This window comes from Cervus elaphus, chromosome 1, assembly GCF_910594005.1.
Source record: "Cervus elaphus chromosome 1, mCerEla1.1, whole genome shotgun sequence".
Lineage (NCBI taxonomy): Eukaryota > Metazoa > Chordata > Mammalia > Artiodactyla > Cervidae > Cervus > Cervus elaphus.
The window spans coordinates 43423219-43444260 of record NC_057815.1 but is presented as its reverse complement, the minus strand read 5'-3'; the positions used below and the strand labels follow the sequence as shown (position 1 = coordinate 43444260).

At 49.2% G+C, this 21042-nt stretch overlaps 3 protein-coding genes across 6 annotated transcripts in view; 1 reads left to right on the top strand and 2 right to left on the bottom strand.

Moving 5' to 3' along the window:
* Positions 1-3224, bottom strand: part of CBL (Cbl proto-oncogene) — an 87284-nt gene extending 84060 nt beyond the window's left edge. Inside the window, exon 1 of one of the 2 annotated variants that reach the window (XM_043900912.1) lies at positions 2710-3224. In XM_043900912.1, the coding sequence (XP_043756847.1) occupies positions 2710-2898 (189 nt within the window). In that variant the 5' untranslated portion in view covers positions 2899-3224. The remainder of the gene's footprint in view (positions 1-2709) is intronic. The other variant, XM_043900920.1, reaches the window with a different exon arrangement.
* Positions 3225-10108: 6884 nt separating this feature from the next.
* On the top strand, positions 10109-14661 carry CCDC153 (coiled-coil domain containing 153). The gene is given in 8 exon segments (XM_043900904.1): positions 10109-10152; positions 10453-10534; positions 10939-11004; positions 11404-11523; positions 12206-12298; positions 14064-14194; positions 14464-14572; positions 14575-14661. Coding segments are annotated over 7 exon segments (615 nt in total). The 5' UTR covers positions 10109-10152; positions 10453-10464; the 3' UTR covers positions 14601-14661.
* Positions 14662-16045: 1384 nt separating this feature from the next.
* On the bottom strand, positions 16046-20914 carry PDZD3 (PDZ domain containing 3). 3 transcript variants are annotated; one of them, XM_043900894.1, is made up of 11 exons: positions 20570-20914; positions 20161-20188; positions 19937-20010; positions 19399-19610; positions 18915-19104; positions 18688-18824; positions 18236-18440; positions 17814-18010; positions 17490-17717; positions 17144-17344; positions 16046-16906 (listed from the first exon to the last, which is right to left on the bottom strand). In XM_043900894.1, exons 1-11 carry the CDS (start codon positions 20583-20585, stop codon positions 16877-16879), a joined length of 1518 nt encoding a protein of 505 aa, XP_043756829.1. In that variant the 5' UTR covers positions 20586-20914; the 3' UTR covers positions 16046-16876. The 3 variants fall into 3 exon arrangements, with proteins under 3 accessions (XP_043756829.1, XP_043756813.1, XP_043756820.1); XM_043900878.1 differs by lacking the exon at positions 20570-20914 and having other exon boundaries at positions 20161-20563; XM_043900885.1 differs by lacking the exon at positions 20570-20914 and having other exon boundaries at positions 18688-18800; positions 20161-20563.
* Positions 20915-21042: the final 128 nt, after the last annotated feature.

Sequence of the window (21042 nt, the reverse complement as noted above, 5' to 3'; positions counted from 1 at the left end):
TATTTAAATTTAAGGCAATTATATGATTGCTTTCTCTACCCCCTACCCAGCTGTCTATTTCCTCACTAGCCACTTTCTTCACATACAGGTATCTTCACAAATATCAATTACAATATACTGGGATGGCAAGAAAAAAACAAAACTATACAGACTGAACCACATCTTCTGTTTAATACCAAGCATCTCAGCACAAGCATTTTTTCAACAATGAGTTTAAGTTCTGCAATGGTATAGTAAATTGGGCCTACATTGACCAGAACCCATGGCTTAGGCCAACTTCTACATCCATATATCAAATATGGAGGAGAGGAGACAGTTCGCAGTACTAAATCAACAAGCTGATTAATAATAGGCTGGAATAATATTCACCTAGCTTTAATGACAAGGTTAAAACAGGTAAGAGATGGTGACTTAGAGTTAAATTCAATAAATACATGGAACATTTGTGGATTTAACACTAAGTTCTTCATCACTTGTATTATACAACATGAAGTCAAGAAGGGTTAGTGATACGTTAAGACTGTCAACAATAAAGTGAAAAAAGAGAACATTTATGCTCAAAACATCAAGAGTAAAAGAGCACAATCTAACAACACTACAGGAGTATTCAGAAAATCTGGAAAGCAGAACAAATCTACTGGATTAACACATCAGAAAGAAGAATGAAGCTTTCATTTCAGCACAACCAGTAACATGTGATATAGGGCACTGAATACTAAAAATCATCTTTCAAAACAATCAACACAAAAATAAAACCACCACTCTTCCTACACTAGAATGGAAAAGGTAGACGCCTACTTTTCTTCAACTATCAAAACCTGAAAAGTCTTTGACTCAAAACTGAGAGGTCTTTATTCTTCTCAAATAAACATTCTGCAGAAGAAATCATACTACACACTCTTTAAAAGATGGAGTTAAGGCTTAAGGGGTGGGGGGAATCATTTTAAGGACTACATTACAGAGACTCTAGAGTTTTACAAAAAGTTTTATTTTTAAGGAGAAGTCTCTAATCAATACAATCTTGATACACTGCAGTTTGATACATGTGTCTCAAATGAGAAACTAATTAGAAATGCAAATTCAAGGAGAAACTTTTTAAATCAACTCTAAATCCCCAAAATGCAAACCTACAATCTTCAGATTTTGAATATATTCAATATATTTTTTTAAACTATCAATGCACTTAAAATTCCCTTAACTGCCTATCTTTCTGTAATGGTTTTACTGCAATTTCTAAGAATGAAATTAGCATTATAACAGTAATTACAATACCAATTACTTAACATGAGAAAAACCAGCCCTGAAAAAGTAGCTTCGGAAGCCACTGGTATGCACTACAGGAGCGCTAATTCACACAGAGGACTTATTAAGTATTTCTACAGCACATTTATATCTGCCAAGTGCTTCATAATCACTTTTATTAGCTGTTTCTAGTCCAAAGCAATCCATGAAAAACTTTACAGAAGAGGAACCTAGGCTCAGAGAGGAACCAAAGAAAACCAATTTTACTGTGGCGGAAATAACACCATTCTCTTACAATATACGCCTGATCCTTCTAACCATCTTTCATCTGCAGAATGAATTTTGCAAAAATCAGTTATTGATAAATGTTGAAAAACAGCAAGGAAAAATTGAATGCTCTGGAACAAACCGTTAGACTTGGGACTAACTACTATCTTTCATTATACAGACGTACTATAAGGAAGTAAAATTCTGTCAAATGCCAAGCTTAAAGTGAAGTTATTTTTCACACTTGCTAAAAAAAAACAAAACAAAAAAAGCAATTCAAACCAGTCAAAGCAGTTCATCTAACAATTTTAAAGTCAGGTTCTGTAATAAGGAGTCAGGGTCTATTACCAAAAAAAAGTAGAACCCAACGAAAAGCAGTGTGTGTGAGGAGGAAGTTCTGGAAGGAGTCAGAATCTGCTGCTTAACCCACTCGGTCAACGTATCTCTTCGAAGATAAAGGTTATAACCAGAACTTGTGGTTTAATCAGTGCATATCTCAGCACCAGCAATGGATCCCATCCAATGTTTTGGAAGAGAAAAACTTGAGCCAGCGCTAGATGTGGAGGAAAGTTCCTTCCTCGGTCCATTTAAACATTCCCCATTTCTTTTATCTCTGTCACATCTTAATGAGAAGAAGGGGGAGAAAAAAAAAAACAATTGTACGTTCACCCAGAGCAGTCTACCCGCGGAGTTGTCAGGACCCCAGGTCTCTCCATGAGAGCCCGTAAAACCCAATTTCCTAATTAGAGCCCGGCCAGCTCAGTCCCAGCCGGTAAATCAAGCGCTCTTCCTCACCCCCCTTCCCTCCTATCTCCCGGGGCTAATTCCGTGACCCACATCCCTACATCCTGCGCAGAGCCCCAAACTCTGCAGCCCCACTAGACTTCCGCCCCGGTGGCTCCCCAGTTAACCTCCCCCAGCCCCCACCCCATCTTTGTCTCGCAACCCAACACACCACCTCAACGTCCCCCCCACCCGCTCCCAACCGCAGCCCTTCCCCCTCCGCCGACCCCCGTCCTCCTGCTGTCCTCCCTACCCCCACACCCCCCAGCCCTCAGCCCCGGCACCCCGGCTCCTCGCCTCCCCAGCCTCGCACGACCCGTCCCCTCCCCCAGCTTCCTCCGTCCCTTCCTTCCCCTCCCTCAGCCCCTCCGCCCACGCCCACCCCTGCTCCCGCGGGTCCTCCGCAGGGCCTTTCACCTTGTCCATGAGCTTCCAGCACTTCTCCACCATCTTCTTGTCCACGGTCCCCGGCGGGTGGGGGCTGAGGTGGTGGTGGTGGTGGTGGTGCGGCTGGAAGGCGTCCTTCATGAGCCCGATCAGGCCGCCAGAGCCCCCGGAGCCGCCGCCGCCCCCGGCCCCAGAGCTCTTTTTCACGTTGCCGGCCATGGCCCGGGAGAGGGTCAGGGGCCCAGCCGCGTCCGCCGGCTCCGCTCGGCTGCGAGTGAGGGAAGAAGGAGGGCGTGAAGGAGGGGCCTCTCCCGCCGCCGCCGCCGCCGCCGCCGCCGCCGCCGCCGCCGCCGCCGCCGGCCGTCCGGCGGAGGGAGGGGCGGCCGCGGGGAGGGGAGTGGGCGGTGCCGGGCGCGCGAGTGCGCGCGGGCGCGCCCCCTCACAGAGCGCGAGCCCGGGGGGAGCGCGCCGGGCTCGGAGAAGCGAGCGGCCGCGTCTGAGGAGCGGCCTCTCCTGCGCCACCCCCTTTCCGAGTCAAAGCTCCCGGAAAGCCGCCGCCAAGTTTCCGCACCGCCTCTCCCGTCCCTGCCCCCGGGGGGCGGGCCCAGGCCGAACCGTCCCCCTTCGCCCCCTGCTGGAAGAGTGGGGGAAAGGGCGGGGCGGGGCTAACGTGGAGTCTGCGCACTAGGCAGAACCCAGGCCCTCCATGTTCCCTCTGGGTTGTGGGGTGTCACCCCTGGAGGAGGTCGTTGGGCTATTTAAGTGAAGACAGGTAGAGCTAGGAAGTTCCACTGGTTAATCAGAACTAGAACAAAGGCCTCGACCAGTTCTCCCAACAAGTGATTGTAACCTCTTCTGAGTTACTGATTCTGAGAGGTTCTTTTCAGAGGGTTACCCACATGAACCTCTATTTTAATAGAAGAAATTGATGCCTAAGTTGTGAGTCAACCTTCAGTTTCATGTCTATTTCAGTCTGTGGTGAGGGGTCATTTGAATTCTTTTTTTATTTTTATTTCTATTTTTAATTGAAGTATATTTGATTTACAGTGTTGTGTTCATTTCAGGTGTAAGCAAAGTGATTCAGTTGTATATGTACCTATTAATATATTTCCGATTCTTTTCACTTATAGGTTATTACAAAATATTAAGTATAGTTCCCTGTGATACAGAGTATGTCTTTGTTGGTTATCTATTTTATATTGAATATCTTCTTAAAAGGGAGTCTACTGCACTATTTTACTTATAATGATTCTTGGAAAGGATGTTAGAAGAAAGGAGATTTGGGAATTTCATGAAAGTCAACTTTGGAATGACATCTGAGTTTAAACTTCTTTTTCTAAACTTCTGGCTTTGTAAAAGCTCTTTTCTACATTGTGAAAAGAGTGTGGGGGGGGGAGGGGGATGCATGCGCACGCGTGCTTGTTCTCAGTCATTCAGTTGTGTCTGACTTTGTGGCCCCATGGAGTGTAGCCCATCAGGTTCCTCTACCCATGGATTTTCCAGGCAAGAATACTGGAGTGGGTTGCCATGCCCTCCTCCAGGGGATCTTCCCCATCCAGGAATCAAACCCACATCTCCTGCATTGGCAGGCAGATTCTTTACCACTAGTACCACCTGGGAAGCCTTAAGAGAATATGTGCATGCATGCTAAGTCGCTTCAGTCCCGATGCCCTCCTCCAGGGGATCTTCCCAACCGAGGGACTGAACCCACATCTCTTATGTCTCCTGCATTGGCAGATGGGTTCTTTACCACTCGCACCACCTGGGAATCCCCAATTGTTAAAAAAAGAAATAAGAAAAGAAAAATTAAGACAAGTGCCATGGAAAGAATCTCGATGTTGTCTTTACCCCACACCTGACAAATTAGGAAATTGAACTTTAATTGCTTCTCCTAACATTGTGGAAGAAAAGGGGAAGTTTTTTCCCCCACTTCCTAGTGTTTTAAACTCCTAGTTAAGTCTGGACCAGGGCTTCCCTGGTAGCTCAGACGGTAAAGCGTCTGTCTACAATGCGGGAGACCCGGCTTCGATCCTTGGGTCGGGAAGATCCCCTGGAGAAGGAAATAGCAACCCACTCCAGTGTTCATGCCCGGAAAATCCTGTGGCCCGGGAAGCCTGGGGGGCTACAGTCCATGGAGTCGCAAAGAGTCGGACACGACTGAGCGACTTCAGCTCAGCTCAGCTGAGTCTGGACCAAGGACAGGAATGGGAATGCTGCAGATCATTGCATCCTGATTAGACCTCAGAAAGGCTAGTGTCATCAGACCATGAGTTCTTCTTCCAGGCCCTTTGACCTTCTGAAAACAAAACACTTCCCCCTTTTTTTGCCTTAAGATTCCCCTGCTTAGCACCTTGTTCTGCAGGTGGGTAGGCACCGCCAGTATCAGGCCCTGACCCCCCAGAAACCTTGAGCTTTGAGCCCTGGCCTGAGGAGGCCATGCCCCTCCCAGGAACAGCAATGCAGTTCCCAGTCACTTCCACTTTTCTAGTCTCAAAGTTCCGTTGGAAGAACTTTGAAAAAACAGAACTTCCCTCCTGAAGAAGGAAGTGCCCTGCCCTAATTTGCTAATTCTGAGCCTCAGCTTTGGGAGTTTGCAGGCCCTGGTGTGTCAATAAGTACTCAGTTCCGCCTTAGATTCCCCACCTGGCTCTTCTACAAAGCTCTTGACTGATTAGGGAATTAAGCTTATCAAATGATCCTAGAAGAAAGGGCGGGGGAATCTCTGAACTCAAAGACTCTTCAACCAGACATTCTTGTTTGTAACTCAGTGGCCTGTATCTACAATTGATTGTGAAGTCAGAATTATCACCTCCTATCAGTAGAATTTCCATTAATCAGTACTTACCTAGAAAGAGTTAGAATGGCTAAAGAAAAAATACAGGCAAAGCTCTTAGATAATTATCAAAACTTCGCACCCCTGATGCGTCCACCCTTAGTTGCAGGCCCTCCTTTCCTCCCACTGCGTCTATTGAAACCTTTTCCTTACTGATTTCCCTGCCACTTTCAATCCATTCTGTCACCAGACCAGTGTTCCTAAAGTATACTTCTGACAACATAAAATAAAAAACAAAAACTTTCAGCACTCCCCATTGCCTCCTTAATGAAGTTAATAGTCATGTTCTAACTCCAAACTACCTTGCAGTTTTATACTATTCCAGTACATATATTCTATGCTGGGTGACTCACCAAGTCACGAAATGCCGCAATTCTTTTCCCATCACCATTACTTAGAACATTCCCTCTGCCTAAAGAGTGCAATGAAGTCCAATCCAATTTTTATACTCAAATGTTGTCCTCCTTATCAGACACTCCAGCTAGAAATAATCCTTCTCTCTTCTAAATTTCCATAACTATCTATTTCTCACCTACCACATATTAATTTGAGGGCTTCTCCGGTGGCTTAGCAGTAAAGAATCCATTTTCGACGCAGGAGACTCAGGTTTGATCCCTGGGTTGGGAAGATCCCCTGGAGGAGGAAATCGCAACCCCTTGCAGTATTCTTGCTGGAAAAATCCCATAGACAAAGGAGCTTGGCTGGCTATAATCCAAGGGGTCACAGAGTCAGACTCGACTGAAGCAACGGAGCACACATGCAGACATTAATTTATGCTACACTGTCCTATCAACTTTGGTCTTCCACAGTACCCAGAACACTGGAGACATGCAAGGGGACATTTTTCCCCTCATAGTCAAAGCCTAGATTTAATAGAGTATAGCTCAGTTCAGTTCAGCCATTCAGAATTGTCCAACTGTTTGCGACCCCATGGACTGCTGCACACCAGGCTTCCCTGTCCATCACCAACTCCCAGAACTTACTCAAACTCATGTCCATCGAGTCGGTGATACCATCAAACCATCTCATCCTCTGTCATCTCCTTCTCTTCCTGCCTTCAATCTTTCCCAGCATCAGGGTCTTTTCAGATGAGTCAGTTCTTCACATCAGGTGGCCAAAGTATTGGAATTTCAGCTGCAGCATCAGTCCTTCCAATGAATATTCAGGACTGATCTCCTTTAGGATAGACTGGTTTGATCTCCTTGCAGTCCAAGAGACTCTCAAGAACTTTCTCCAACACCACAGTTCAAAAGCACCAAGTTCTTTGGTGCTCAGCTTTCTTTATAGTCCAACTCTCACATCCACACATGACTACTGGAAAAATTAGACAAAGTCTAGTTTGACTAGACAAACCTTTGCTGGCAAAGTAATGTCTCTGCTTTTTAGTATGCTGTCTAGGTTTGTCATAGCTTTTCTTCCAAAGAGCAAGCGTCTTTTCATGGCTGCAGTCACCATCTGCAATGATTTTGGAGCGCAAAAAAATAAAGTCTGTCACTGTTTCCATTGTTTCCCCATCTATTTGCCATGAATTGATGAGACTGGATACCATGATCTTAGTTTTCTGAATGTTGAATTTTAAGCCAACTTTTTCACTCTCCTCTTTCACTTTCATCAAGAGGCTCTTTAGTTCTTCTTCACTTTCTGCCCTAAGGGTGGTGTCATCTGTATATCTGAGGTTATTGATATTTCTCCTGGCAATCTTGATTCCAGCTTGTGCTTCATCCAGCCCGACATTTCACATGATGTGCTCTGCATATAAGTTAAATAAGCAGGGTGACAATATACAACCTTGACATACTGCTTTCCCAATTTGGAACCAGTCTGTTGTTCCATGTCCAGTTCTAACTGTTGCTTCTTGACCTGCATACAGATTTCTCAGGGTGAGAAATTAACCCTTGGAGTTGCATATGAGCTTGTGGCTCATCTACACCATCTCTGGCTTGGTTTAAGGCTTCCAATTTGTATTACGTTCAGTATGGTCTGTATATTATAGAATGGGATGGTGTAATTTGTGCTTTGTTCCTGCTGCAGCAAGCCATATTTCTTTTAATGCATGATGACCTATGTCTCACATCTGAATAAAGTAGAGAGGGTGACCTTCTCTCTGTGTCTCTTTAAAACCCCAAGATGGGATCCTATTTAAAGGAAGGCAGAATTCTGCTGAAATGATCTTTCCTCTTTTCACTTCTGAACTGAGGTTAATGGAAAAAAAAAAAAAAAAGAACGAAAGATTGACCTTTCTTTCCCAATTTTCACTTGGCTTATTTTCAAAATGTACTAGAGATTGAATCATAGAGCACAGTGTCATTCCTGGATGATTCTAGAGCTGGCTCAGTTTGTATCGCATCATGTGATCTGTGGCACTCTTCTTATTCCATTTCACCTTCACCCCAAACCACATCCTCATTCTGCACCTGAAAGTCAGTTGACTGAATGTATTTGAAAAGTAAATGCTCTTCTGAGACACGATATGTTGTTTATTCTCTGTAATCTCTTCCTCAATATGTGACTCCCTGCATCAGCCTAGCAGAGACACTAATTGTTCTATGGAAAAGTCCCCAGCACAGAATTCTGGATGAGGGGAAGACAGGACAGAGATGTCTATTGCTTTCCTATGCGGGGAGAGAGGGTTGTCAGTGGGGCGGGGTGGGGGTGGGGGGGTGGGGGAAGGGCAGGAGTAAATGAAAACGTGTCAAGGTTATAAGAAAAGTCTTCTTCAGATTTGGGACATGTGGGCAAGATTTTCTGGCACTGAAGTAGAGGAACAGTAAGCATCGTGAAGAACAAGGCTGGCTCTTCCCTTTACTCTGTAAAATGTCCCTGGGGTCAGAGAGGTATCCTGCAGCTATGAAGGTGACAAATAAATATCCTCAGGCTCTGCCTGAATCTGCTACTACCTAGAAGGATCCCCCACCCCCACCCCGCCCCAAGATCTCATGGCTGTTTCTTCAGATCTGTTCCTGATAACAGGCAATGGACCAAAACTGTTGAGGAAGACAGAGAAATATCTAAAGAAAGAGTCTGCAGTTCCCTAAATCCACAAGGGGGAAAGCCCTGAAGTTTCTGCTGTTTTCATTTTAGCCACTTTGGTGTTCACAAATCTGGGTGGCAGACAAACAACAAGGCTCCCAATAGCAAAAGGCTGGAGAGAGGGGTTTCTGGGAGGGAACAGCTGACCAGGGCAAGCCACTCAGCATTCTCCCTTCCCCAGATTTATTTTTCCAACTATTCGTGACTCCAGCAAGATGCTAGGCAGCATCCCTAAGTGAGGGGCTCCCCCAACATTGTTCCATAAATAATTTAAATAGAAAAATGCAGGAGACTCAGTAGAAGGTCAAGAAAATCCACTAGAGGGAGCACAAATCAACTCAATGCCACAGGGAACCAAGCTGGTTATTTTCTCAGCACCTGTCTGAAAGTCAACCACAGACAGGAATAGGGGGAAAGAGGAAATATATTAAGTCACCATAAAAGAATATAGTCCTGTAAATACCTGGTGAAAATCCAAGCCTTTCAAGATTTACAAAATCAAAGATTTATTTTTTGGCCACACACTGCGGCTTGCTGGATCTTAGTTTCCAAACCAGGGATCGAACCCATGCCTCTTGCAGTGGAAGCACAGAGTTCTAACCACTGGATTGCCAGGGAATTTCCCAAAATCAAAGATTTAAAGATTTAGGAAACCAAGGCTGAGCAAGGAAAATGATTTACCCAAATTTACATATCTGGAGAAGGGTAAGGATGAGAAGTCAAAAGCTCCTGTCTCTAACCAGTACCCTTTCTTCTTGATTTGCATCTACGTCAGAAGGGCATGGCAACCCACTCCAGTATTCTTGCCTGGAGAATCCAACGGACAGAGGAGCCTGGAGGGCTACAGTCCAAGGGGTCACAAGAGGTCACAAGAGTCCAACACAACTGAATCGACTTAGCACAGAACCTTGAGGTCCTAGGTCTCACTCTCCTCTGTGTCTCATTTATCTGAAATAGGAAACTATCTCAACTACCATCTTCTGAATTTCTTTCCCTCATTCACCATAGAGTACCTTCCTGAAAGGGATCTTCAATTTTAAGCCTATTTAATAATGTTGTTTTGTTGATAAGACTTTGGGAAGTGTAAATCACCCCAAATGGCTACCATCAGTTCTTTTCCTCTGTATCAGCACAATAGCTGATTTTTTTTGATGTGTAAATCTGTAATTTATAAGTGTCCAAATTGCAGGCGGTGCTACATAGAAGTGAATCATAGTTAATCAGTTCCAAAGCCCTTTTTCCTCAAACTACACTTAGGATCTGGGGACAAGAAGAGTATTGGCTCTCTGAGACCTTGGTATTTTAAGCATTGTATTTAGCCCCTTCTACCAGACATGATTAAAGTGACTAAGCAAGCATGCATGTACCTTCCTATCAACTCCATGTTTCCCAGTTGCCTGGACAACATGCAGCCTCCAGAAGCCCAACCTTCCAGTTCTCAGTCCCACCCCCAAATGAAATTTGCCACTCCGGATTGGGTCCCAGAACAGAATCTCCTCCTCCAACTCCTTGCTGGTTGGGTCTTTTCTCTGCCCCCCCTGGAGAGTGGGTCACACCACAGGGAGACACAACAGAGACAAGTAAGGGTCTTGGAGGAAGGAAGAGGCAGGGTAAGGATGATGGGAAGAGAGAAGGGGCCAGGTACTGAGCTTTATTTTCTCTGAAAGAGGGTTGAGAGGAATGATTTCTGTACTTAAAGCCTGACTGGTAGAGAGATACGGGTTCATCCTTCCCACTGGCCCCAGCCTTGCCTAAGTTTCCAAGGAAACCAAGAACTGAAGCTTCTGGAAAGTGTAAGAGACAGACTTGGAGACGAGAGCACTAATTCTCCTGGGACTTCTGGGCCTCTAGGGAGTCAGGAGAGCGTCTCCATGTCCAGGCCTAAATATGAGCCCCCTCCCTCCCTCCAGGACAGGAAGGAGATGCCACCTAAGACCAAACAAAAAGGGACAAAAGCTGGGGCCCAGAAGAAGAAAAGGAGTGCAGGTGCTGGTGAGTCAGACTGGGTGGAGGTGGGTGCCTCCCTGCCTCTCCTTGTTCTGGCTCAGAGACCTCCAGAGAGAATTCAGCCCTCTGCGTGACAAGATGGAGCCATCTTGGCCTTCCCCCTTTGTATCCATATCCAGGTTCCATGGAGCTGGGAACGTGGGAAAATCAGTGCCCATGAATCCTTTCTGGCTCTGTGCCTTCCTTATATATTCATTACACATCTTTTAAGTCCCTACTACGTGCTGGGCAGTGAACTCATTAGACTTTGCCGTCAGAGATCCCTCATTTAGTGGTCCTCATATCGCCCACAAAAAAAGGAGAAGTCCAGGGTACAGGAGGAGGGTGGGAGGGGAGTAGGGAAGGCTGAGATCCTGACAGGCTGAGGGTCTGCCGTCTTGCCAGGGCAGGTGTGGAGGCTGAATCCATGCTCAGGCTGGCGCTGCTGGAAAAGGAGGTGCTCCAAGACCGCTTGGGTAAGAAGGGTGGAAGTTCTGGGGGCAACAGAGACAGTGGGCATTTGTGTATCCCTGGGAGCTTAAAGTTTTGGAGCCATGGTGGAGGGCTGAGCTGATCTCTAACCATCCCCTAATGGGAAAAGATTGTCAAGAGTTGGGGTCGTGAGGACAGGGTGGGCAGTGAGGGCTGATAAAGAAAGCTATTTTTTTTATAGCTGGAATACAGAGGGAGTTTTTCCCTCTTAGTAACAAAGAGTCTGCAGGATTCTAAGGCGGGGAAGGGAAACACACAGAATGACAATGAGAGACTGGCAGCCTGCCACCAGGTTTCTGAAGGTGGACAGAATCCATCAAGCTCTGGGGGCTGAGTCAGTGGAGCCCCAGCCAGTGCAGAGGGCCGCTCTGGACTGTTCACAGCTCTGCAGAGGGATGAAGCCCGCCGAGCCAAGGCTTCTGAAGACCAGCTGAAGCAGAGGATCAGAGACCTGGAGGCTGAACTGGAGGGGGCCCGGAGCGAAGGGAAGGCCATATATGCAGGTGTGAGGTTGATCAAGCAGGTGGGCGGGAGACAGGGGCCTGCAAGAGGACAACTGGGAGGGCCCGAGGATGCTAGGAAGGGAGACAAGGAGGACTTCAGCCCTCCCAGCATGCACAGGAATCCTGAAGGAACCAAAGGAAGATCTTCTGTGGTCTTGGGCAGGAACCGTCCATGACGTGCAGTGCTAAGTGCTTGATGTCACGTGGGTTATAAAACGCAGCCCTAGCCTTTGTCTCACTCCTCCCGTGGGAGTGGGTGGGAAGGAGGGCCTGAATTCCCATCCTGTGCCGGCACAGCAGGTGGGTATCTTGTTTCCTAGCTCTGTCCCCACCTTCTCAGATCACCACAAGAAAAACCCAGAAGACCTTTTTTTTTAAGATTTTTTTTTAATTTGATGTGGACCATTTTTTAAGTCTTTATTGGATTTGTTACAATATTGGTTCTGTTTTGTGTTTTTGGCCCTGAGCAATGTGGGATCTTAGCTTCCAGATCAGGGATGAAACCCACATCCCCCGCATTGGTAGGTGAAGTCTTAACTACTGGACTGCCAGGGAAGGCCCCCAAAAGACCTTTATGCCCCTGTCCACTGGATCAAGCAGAGCCCTCCGCACCCACAACTCCTTGTCCTTTCTCCACTGCTCTCTCCCCACCTGGGTCCCTGGCCACCCACCACTCTGCCAGAGATGAGTCGTCAGTGCCGGAGCCTGCAGGCGGCAATGCAGAGTCGCAGCAGGCAGCTGGAGGAAGAAGTGAAGGGCCTGCGCGAGCAGTTAGGTAGGCTTCCCAGGTGGCCCTAGTGGTAAAGAACCCACCTGGCAATGCAGGAGACTTAAAAGACGCGGGTTCCATCCCTGGGTCAGGAAGATCCCCTGGAGGAGGGCATGGCAACTCACTGCGTAGTCTTGCCTGGAGAATCCCATGGGCAGAGGAGCCTGGACGGCCCCATTCCAGGGGGTCACAAAGAGTCGAACACTAAGCAATTTAGCACATACACACAGCACACTCTAGCCTCACAGCACTTTCTCTCAGAGGATCACTGATGTAGTCCAGCCTGAAGGGGTGGAGTTAGGATGGTCTTTCTTTAGAAAACTCTCTCATTTTAAGCTCAATTTAAGCTTAACTGCTGCTGCTGCTGCTAAGTCACTTCAGTCGTGTCCAACTCTGTGCGACCCCATAGATGGCAGCCCACCAGGTTCTCCAGGCAAGAATACTGGAGTGGGTTGCCATTTCCTTCTCCAATGCATGAAACTGAAAAGTGAAAGTGAAGTCGCTCAGTCATGTCCAACTCTTAGCGACTCCATGGACTGCAGCCTACCAGGCTCCTCCATCCATGGGATTTTCCAGGCAAGAGTACTGGAGTGGGGTTAAGCTTAACTAAGTTTGCTTAATTTAAGCAAACTCTCTCAATTTAAGCTCTCATACTGTCTTCCCCACTGACTCTCCTACCACTTGCAACAGAATGTTCAGGATGGCAAAAAATACCCTATCTTAAACTTTAACTTATAAGTGAAGAAGACCTAACTTTCTCACTGCATCTCCCTCTCTCAATGGTCTCTCTAAAGACAGTTCTTACTCCCCACCGCCGCCATGTCTCTCATGAGCAAAACACATTCTCTCTTAGTCTGGCTAATTTTTAGAATGAAAGCAAGCTTGAATGTAACCGTTTGAATTACTTACCTCTGTATCTTCAAGACCTAATGTGTGGTAGGTCCTAAATAACTATTCGGTAACAAATGAGCTTCTAAATAAGCAACAAAGCAAAACAAAAAAACAGGAAGTTTTTGCTCTCTTCCATCTTGGTAACAGGACAGAGTTGAAAAATTTTAGCATGGCACAGATTTTCCATAATTTTGGCCTCAAAGTTTTCTTATCCTAAAATAGCTTTAGTTTAGCTTTAGATATCCAAGAGTTGCTTATCTGCCCATGCAGACCCTGAGTTCCTTTCCTAATCTTTGCCTTATCTCAAATGCAATCAGCATTTATTAAGCACCTCCTACATACTAGGTGCTTTCCCACACATTATCACATTTTTTAAAATGTATTTTTATTTATTTATTTGTTTGGCTGCCCCAGGTCTTAGTTGGGAGCATGTGGGATCTTTAGTTGGGGCATGTGAACTCTTAGTTGCAGCGTGTGGGATCTAGTTCCCCAGCTAGGGATCAAACCTGAGCCCCCTGCACTGGGAGCGCAGTCTTAGCCACTGGCACTGGGCAAGTCCTCACGTTATCACATTTAACTCTCAGAGCACACCTGTGAAGTATGTGTTATTTTCTCTATAAAGATGAAGAAACTGAGTCTTAGAGACGTGTCAGATGTTACACAAGTAGGGAATGGCAACCTGATTTGGGAGCCAAATCTCTTGTCCCAAGCCCTCTCTCTCTCACTCTGTTAATGGTATATGTCAGCTCTTTATAGGAACTAGGGGAAGTTGACAGCTCTGGGGGAGTCTGGAACAGTCTTGCTCATGTTGTGCTCTTTGGTTGGGAGATTCTGTTCAGAGTGTCCTCTTTCATCCTCCCCGTGGCACCATCTCCCCCAGAATTGTGCCAGAGGGAGGCTGAGACTGCACAGAGGGAGGCCAAGCAGGCCCTCGGAGAGCGGGACCGGACTCTGGCTCAGCTTCGGGCCCACGTGGCAGACATGGAGGCCAAGTATGAGGAAGTCTTACATGTAAGCCCTACCCTCTGAAGACCAGCCATCCCAGTATCCAGCCCTCCCCCATCCCCACAGATCCCAGTGAGTATGACAATAACAGCCCAGGGGGAAGCGAAAGAAGCAGCTCCACAGGGGACTCTGCTCTGTCTTAGGGGATCCAACCATGCCTACCCACTAAGAATAAGAGCTTGAAGAAACACTGGCCAGGAAAGCTTACAGACCAGGCTGGGGGCACCCCTCACCCCACCCTCTCCCTTCCTGAGATTGAAGCTCGGTGTCTGCAGGACAGCCTGGACCGGCTCCTGGCTAAGCTGAGAGCTGTGAAGCCTCAGTGGGACGGGGCTGTGCTGAGACTCCACGCCAGGCTCAAGGAGCAGCTCTGCCAGTTTGGACTCAACCCCCTGGATCTTTGAGGCTGTGAGTCTTTAGTCTCTGGGGCCCTCTGAGACCCCAGCAATAAAGCTGTCTTGATGTAGACCTCAGCAGGACTGTGAGCTGTGTTTTTTTGGCAGAGAGGAGTACCTCTCATGGGAATATCTCAGCTGTGGACTGACCCATTACCCTGAAGATGGAATAAGAAGAGAGAAATTTGACTAGGTCTCAACTTCTCTCCTAGAGAGTCTGGGTCCCACCCCTTGAGCCTGAAGCCCTTTTGGTCACCCTGTCCCCACCAGCACCAACAAAGGCAGCCAGATTTGTGGATAAAGGCCTTTTCTATAAAGGACCAACCGTGACTAAGCACCAGCCCCCACAATCCTCAGGTGCCCACAGAGGGAAGGTGCAGCTAGTCTCCAGATTCTTGTAATATACCCAACATCCCGCAGTCATGCTTAGGGCAAGTTCCAGATGGCTTCAATCCTAGCCAGCCCCACAGCCCACCTGAAAAGGGAATACTCTCTGCTTCTCCTTTTTTTTTTTTCACTACAACGTTCTCAGTTCTACTTCATTTCTGGTTAAATGTGGGAGGGGTAGATTTTGAAAAGAATTCCCAGCATTGCCTTTTATTGAATTTATAATGTCATTTTAAAAGTTTACTTAGTTTAATTAATTTTGTATAAAGTAGGAATAACCAAATATATTCTAACTGTTCTGCCATCTCTTGGGAATAATAGAATATATTCACCATAATAGAAATAGCAGAAACAGTTCATTTTCACCCTCTATAGATTCTTCCTTTCAGTAATTTGTGTTTCATCCTTACAGACTGATATTTCATGTAGAACAGGTGGAGGTTTAGGTAGAAATAAGCATCAGGATTCTACTCACTATGCACAATTGTTTCCACTATGCACAACTGTGTATCTTTTAGCTATGGTGCTTAAAAGGCTTCCTGGGTAGCTTAGTAAAGAATTCACCTGCAATGCAGGAGACCTAAATTCAATCCCTGGATTAAGAAGATCCCCTGGAGAAGGAAATGGCAGCCCACTCCAGTATTCTTGCCTGGAGAATCTCATGGACAGAGAGGAGACTGGCAGGTTACAGTCCATGGAGTCACAAAAGAGTTGGACAGGACTGAGCAGCTAAACCACCACACCACCAAGGTGCTTAAACTTCCTCCAAGAGAAATAAATGTAACACATTTTTAAAAGGGGGGCGGGGAGGTTTCCCACACCAAGTAATTCTCTGTAGACATAATTTAACTTTTGTGTTACAATTTAACTCAATTGTGGCACTATCTACCTGGCCATAGCATCAGATCCCACAGGTTAAGGGCTCAGTCCCACAAGACTGCCCTCAACCTCAAATACCAATGTGAAGTCCAGGTTGTCACTTGTGCTTTTGACTAACTGGCTATCAATCAGTGATAGCCACAACCCCCTCCCCGGGTTCAATCATTTGCTAGAGTGATTGAATTCAGGGAAATGGTTTACTTACTAGATCACCATTTTATTACAAAGGACACAACTCAAGAACAGCCAGATGCAAGAGATACACGGGATGGGGTATGAGCGTGGAAGCTCCACACCCTCTCCAGGTGTGCCACCCCCAGCACCTCCACATGTTCATCAACAAAGAAAGCTCTTTGAACCTGTGCTTCTGGGTTTCTATGGAGACTTCATTATGTAGGCATGATTAACCAATCCACTGATCACTGTGATAAATTCAACCTCCTGCCCCTCTCCCCTCCCAGGAGACTGAGGGTGGCGGAGGCACTGAAAGTTCCAGCCCGCTAATTAGATGATCGGTTCTCCTGGAAACCAGTGCCCCATTCTTAGGTGCTTTCCAAAAGGTACCTCATTAACAAGGATAGCTGTAATTGAAAGAGCCTTATTATGAATAACAGAAGACAACTTTATCACTCTTATTACTTAGGAAATCCCAAGGATTTTAGGAGCTCTCTGCCAGGAAAGGATAGGAAAAACCTAATATATATTTCTTGTTATAAATCACAAAATTGCACTGCTCATCTCAAGCAGATCTTCATCTCTGGGGCACAGCTCCCAAAGACCCCACATGACTTCCTCCAGAATCAAGCAGGAAGCTCCCTCATGGGCCCACCTGAGGGCTCTGGCCCACCCTCTTCCAGGAGGTGGACCCATGGGAAGGGAGAGAGACCTTGAACAATCCTGTGACTGGAGGTATCAGGAGTCCTAAAGCTGCAGCTTCTGGTTTAAAGAGAGCATCTCAGCTCCTACCACCTCAGGCTGGAGGGTGAAGACAGGAAAGCTTGGGCAGATCATTGCCAAGCACGGGGTGCTACAGCAGATCTGAGGCCAGAACCCCGTCCTAAGCAGAGAAAGAAGGGAAGAAGTCATTCAGGGAACAGAAGAGTTCCTTTTCCCTGCCCCCACCTGCACTGGAATGCCCAGAAATAGGGGCTTCTTCTCCAGAGTCCTTCTGTCCCCACCCACCCTGGCCTAAAGTCCCAACCAGGGTCCCCCAAACTGCTTCACCCTGCAGCCTCCCGCTCTGCCCTCCTCTCTGACCAACCCCCTCCTCTTCTGGCTATCTCTTCTTCCTCACCTCTCTAGACCCTGGGGGAATCCAGGCTTCCAAGCCCTGCTGAGATCTGGCCGCCAACTTCAGGCACAGGGGTGGCTTTGCCTCAGCCAGCTGCTGAAGTCTTTTCAGGTCATTGTCTCCACCCATGGGATACCCATTCACCTCCAGAATCATGTCTCCTGTTTGCAGCCCGGCCTGGGCAGCGGAGCCTCCTAGGGTCACCTGGTGGAATAGGTGGGGTCTAGAGGAGCCTGGAACACCACAGAAATGCTTGCTGGGTATTCTAGGGCTCTGGGAGGGAAGCAGAAAAAGGCTCATCAAGAGGCAAAGGATTGAAAACATCCAAGGTGCCCGGGGCATCCGTCACCTGGGAGATGAAGAGACCAGGCTTGCTGGCCGCACGGCTGAGTCGGAAGCCGTAGCCACCGCCAGGCCCAGGGTACAGGAAGCACTGGCGGAAGTTGCCGGGGACAGGAGCCACTGCTGTGTCTTCGACAGGTGGGCTCTTGCTCTCAACCACAGAGGCTGAGCCACTACCCCGGGGAGAGTCAGGAGCCTCTGTGCTCTCCAAGAAGAGGAGCGGAGACAAGCGAACCTGGAAAAGAGGAAGCGGACAAGTCTGTTGCTCCTCCCTAACCTGAGCCCTGCTCCATTCCGGCCCCTTCTCTAGCCCCGGCCCCTCAGCTCGCACCATGCTGAAGAAGCGGTCAGCCTTGGGGTCGACGACAATGAGGGAGACACGGGAGCCCTGCGCCCGGATCTTGGACACTGTCTCCTCGTGGCCCAGCCCCTCCACGCTCTCCCCAGCCACAGCCACCAGCCGGTCCCCAGCCTGCATCCCGGCCTTCTCCGCTGGCAGTCCTGGGTCCACCTCCCATAGGAACTGACCTGGGATGCAGACATCCTCATGGCTCCCTCCCCCCTGACCGCCAGTGCCAGCCCAGGCCACTGTGTGCACACTGGGGGCCTGACCCAGGGGAACACAGGAGGAGGAGGCCCCGGGCTGGGGTTCAGCCAGGGCCACCACTTGTGTGCACTGAGCAGTGGATGCAGACACTGGTGTGCCCACCCCAAGGCCCGCCTTCCCGCCTCATCCCCAGGGCTCTCACTCACCGAGGCGACCGTCAAGGCCCTTCTCCTCCCGGAGCACGAACCCGAAGCCCTGGGGCCCTTTCTCGAGATGCAGACAGCGGGGCTTGGTGGGCAGTGCCCAGCCCTCTGCCAGAGGCGCAGCCAGGGGCATTCCCAGCTGGCGACACTGTTCCTCCACCTCTGGCCCTGCCACCAGCAGGGTCACCTGCTTGCCACTCTGCCAAAGCTGTGGGGACCCAGCAGGGCATCAGCATCAACCAACTGGGGAGGGAGGGCAGAGGCAGGCACCCCCTCCCAGCCCTTCTTCCCAGGCCCTAGAATGAAGCCCTCGGGAGGGGAGGGGGGTGGCGAGCACAGAGTGGAAAGGGAAGGATGGTGACAGAGGCACAAGATCAGACCGGGAGACTGAGAGTCTGCTTCCTGAGACAGGGACCAGGCCCAGAGGGGTGAGGACCAAGAGGAACCAGCCATACCTTCCTGTTGAGTTGGTTATGCGTGAGGTTTTCCACACTGACCCCATTCACTTCTAGCAGCCGGGCCCCAGGGGGCACTCCTGCCCGCTCAGCTGCTCCTCCAGTGCTCAGCACTAGCCAGAAAGGACCCCGATGTCCTGGAAGCCCAGAGGGTGACTTTCTGCCTGCCGCCCACCAGAACAGGGCTCAGGGCCCCCCTGCTGACCCCTGCCGCGCTCTAAGCTCACCTTGGGTGACACTAAAGCCAAAGCCGCCCTCGTCTTTCACTATGTGGCACAGCCGAGGCCGGACCCCCTGGCCGAGAGGGGGACAGAGGTGGGCGTTGTTCCCCCGCTGAGCTCGGGCCACCTCGTTCACGTGCTGCGCCAAGACTGTCAGCAACACCCGAGGCCCGCTGGCCCGGATCCGGCGTATCACCTGAACAGCAGGCATGCGGGGTGGGCTTGGGCCGGCCCCCTTTATGAAGGTCCCCTCCCCGGAAGCTACATTCTTCACCATGGGAACCAGCTCTCTGGAGGCCTTCACCCAACCATTCTGACCTGGGGTATCCCTAAATTCTGGGAGATGGGGGAGGTGACCCCCCACCCTCCCACCCCCCATGTGGGAGGTATGTCACCCCCACATACCCAAGGAGGTAACTAAGAGGCTTCTGTCTCCCTTAGGTGCTACAGAATGTTCCCTCGTACCACCGGGATTCCAGCCCAACCTCACCATCAAATAATCTTCATGTTCCACCACGTGGTTGTTCACCCCCAGGATCCAGTCCCCTTCTCGAAGACCCTGGTGCTGGGCGGAAGAGCCTGGCTCCACCCTGCACACCACATGCCCAGCCCTGCCCGGCTGCTGCTGCAGGTGGAAGCCAAAAGTCCTGCCCTCCTCTTTATTCAGCAGGTAGAAGCGAGGCCGTTCCAGGCTCCAGAGATCTGGATGGGGAGGTGGGCAGCAGAAAAGGTGGAGGAGAGGGGACATGACCCAAGTCACGTTATGCCTGGTAGCCTCTGCCCGTGTGATTGAACAGTGAACAGGCTTCTGCCCAGTTGTCGGGCAGAGGGGCTGAACACAGCCCAGGCAGAGTGGCTGGGACAGAAGGAAAAAGCCCAGCCCCCTTCCACCTCCATGTAGTCACTCCCCACCAAGGCTGTCATCAGAGGGAGACAGTGAGTGGTTTCCAAGGAGACGGGATGCTTTGTGGTGCCCTGGTGGCTCTGGGGAAAGGAAGTGGTTGCCCCAAAGGGGTGGGGGAGGTTACCAGAAGGGTCGTAGTCTTCAGCCAGGGAGAGGACAGGATTATCAATGCCCAGCTTTGGGTTAAACTCAAACTTCCTGCAAGGAGGCAAGTCACGCAGGTAGGAGAAAGCTGACATCCAGACTTGGGTCCCAGGCTCGCCTTGAGGTGCCAAAGGCAGCTGATGAGCCTCCCCACCTTCAGTTCCCTCCTCTCCTTGCCCCAGTCTTTTGCAGCATGGCACTTACAGGGCCAAGGAAGCTGTGTCCTGGAGATCTGCCAGGCAAAGAAGGGGTGAGGGGACGAGAGGCAGTCTGCCCCCCGAGACTCCACTTCCATGGTCGTTACTGAAAGGACTTAGGGGAACCCCCAAATTCAGGACTCGCCCTATGTTCTGCTCCAAAAGGGTCTTCTCTTCCCCTTCCTTCCGCTCCCTGGCCCAGGCCTTCTGATCTACACAGAAATCTACACAGAGCATATCAGTACAGGGCGTGGACCAGGAAGGCAGACACATCCACCCACTCACCTCTCACCTCCTAACTTCCAGTCTATTTTCAGGGCTCCAAGCCCCAATACCAAGTGTGTCCTAGTCCCAAAGCCTTCCAATCCGCCCTCTGCCCTGAAGTCCCCTCCAGAGGGTTTATCCCAGCCTCCTACCTGCAGCTGCCTCCATGGTTGGATCTGCGACCCAGCGCTCAGTGTAAGGACAAGGTCCATCGAAACCAGCTGATCCTCCCACCTACCCCCGCCCCCACGTCCCGCCTCCTTCAAGACACTGCCTTAGAAGCAGCTGGGTAATGGTTAAGGGGAGGAGAGTCTTGTCTTCTGGGGAAGTGTATATGTCCTTCCCGCCCCATTCCTGAGCCCTGACTTTCTGAGGAGGCTCTGCTGCTGTCCCAGGTCCCTCTCTGCACAGAGAAAGGTCACTATAATTGCTGGTCACAGCAATCCCAAGCCTGGGATAAGTGTATGACATGGGTGACAGAAGCCCTATGACCCAACATGGCCTCCCACCCACCCCAACATCTCGTTCATGTACCACCCCCTCCCCAGCCCTCGCTGCCTCTGAACTTAGTGCTCAAGAAACGTCTGCAACAGAAACTGGCCAGTGGTTTAACCAGAATGACCAA